Source organism: Bison bison, unplaced genomic scaffold (assembly GCF_000754665.1).
Source record: "Bison bison bison isolate TAMUID 2011002044 unplaced genomic scaffold, Bison_UMD1.0 scf7180017862410, whole genome shotgun sequence".
In the NCBI taxonomy this organism is placed as follows: Eukaryota; Metazoa; Chordata; class Mammalia; order Artiodactyla; family Bovidae; genus Bison; species Bison bison.
In genome coordinates this window covers 4,914-5,494 of record NW_011492982.1, presented here as the reverse complement: position 1 = coordinate 5,494, position 581 = coordinate 4,914, and the positions used below count along the sequence as shown (strand labels likewise).

The window sequence follows — 581 nt, the reverse complement described above, 5'->3', positions numbered from 1 at the left end:
AGGCGCACCTCTCCAGGGGAGTCTGTGCTCCAGAAGGGAGCTGAAGAGTTGAGAGTGGACAGATGAGACCCAGACAATTGAACAGGAGCCATGGGAACACCCTCAGTATGATGAAAGCTGGAAAGGCCTTGAAAGGTAGGCTAGCATTTTTCCATAAGACCTAGGCACGGCCCTTCCCGGCTTGGCCAGGGCCCAGACAAACTCACCTGCCATGGCTCTCTGTCAGATCCAGTGTGTCACTCACCTGGCAAAGGAGGAAAGCAAAGTCATGGTGAAATCACACCCCCAAACCTACAGGGCACCCTCTCAGCCGTGAGATGTGACCCCGCCCACACTGGCCTGGTCAAAGGTCACAGCAGCCCCTCATGGCGCACATCACCCTCTGTGCAGCCACTCCCAGCCCTGGCACTCTCATCCTTGTCCAAGCTCTCCTGTAGAGCTTCCCGAGGCACAGCAGAGCCCACAGAAAACCTTCCAGCTATTTCCCCCAAGAACACAGTCTGAGAGTCTAGACCTAAGGCTTGATCTTTTCTCTTTTAAAAAAAAGAAAAACTCCTACAGTCTGAGGTTCTGCCTTCCTT

The 581-nt window shown here is 53.9% G+C and overlaps 1 protein-coding gene across 1 annotated transcript in view; it reads right to left on the bottom strand.

The window, feature by feature from the left end:
• The window catches only part of PRRG3 (proline rich Gla (G-carboxyglutamic acid) 3 (transmembrane)), a gene marked incomplete at its 3' end in the record, with an annotated part of 1,920 nt that extends 1,665 nt beyond the window's left edge, over positions 1-255 (bottom strand). The window contains exon 1 of the mRNA XM_010832852.1: positions 207-255. Coding sequence (XP_010831154.1) covers positions 207-213 — 7 coding nt within the window. The remainder of the gene's footprint in view (positions 1-206) is intronic.
• Positions 256-581: the final 326 nt, after the last annotated feature.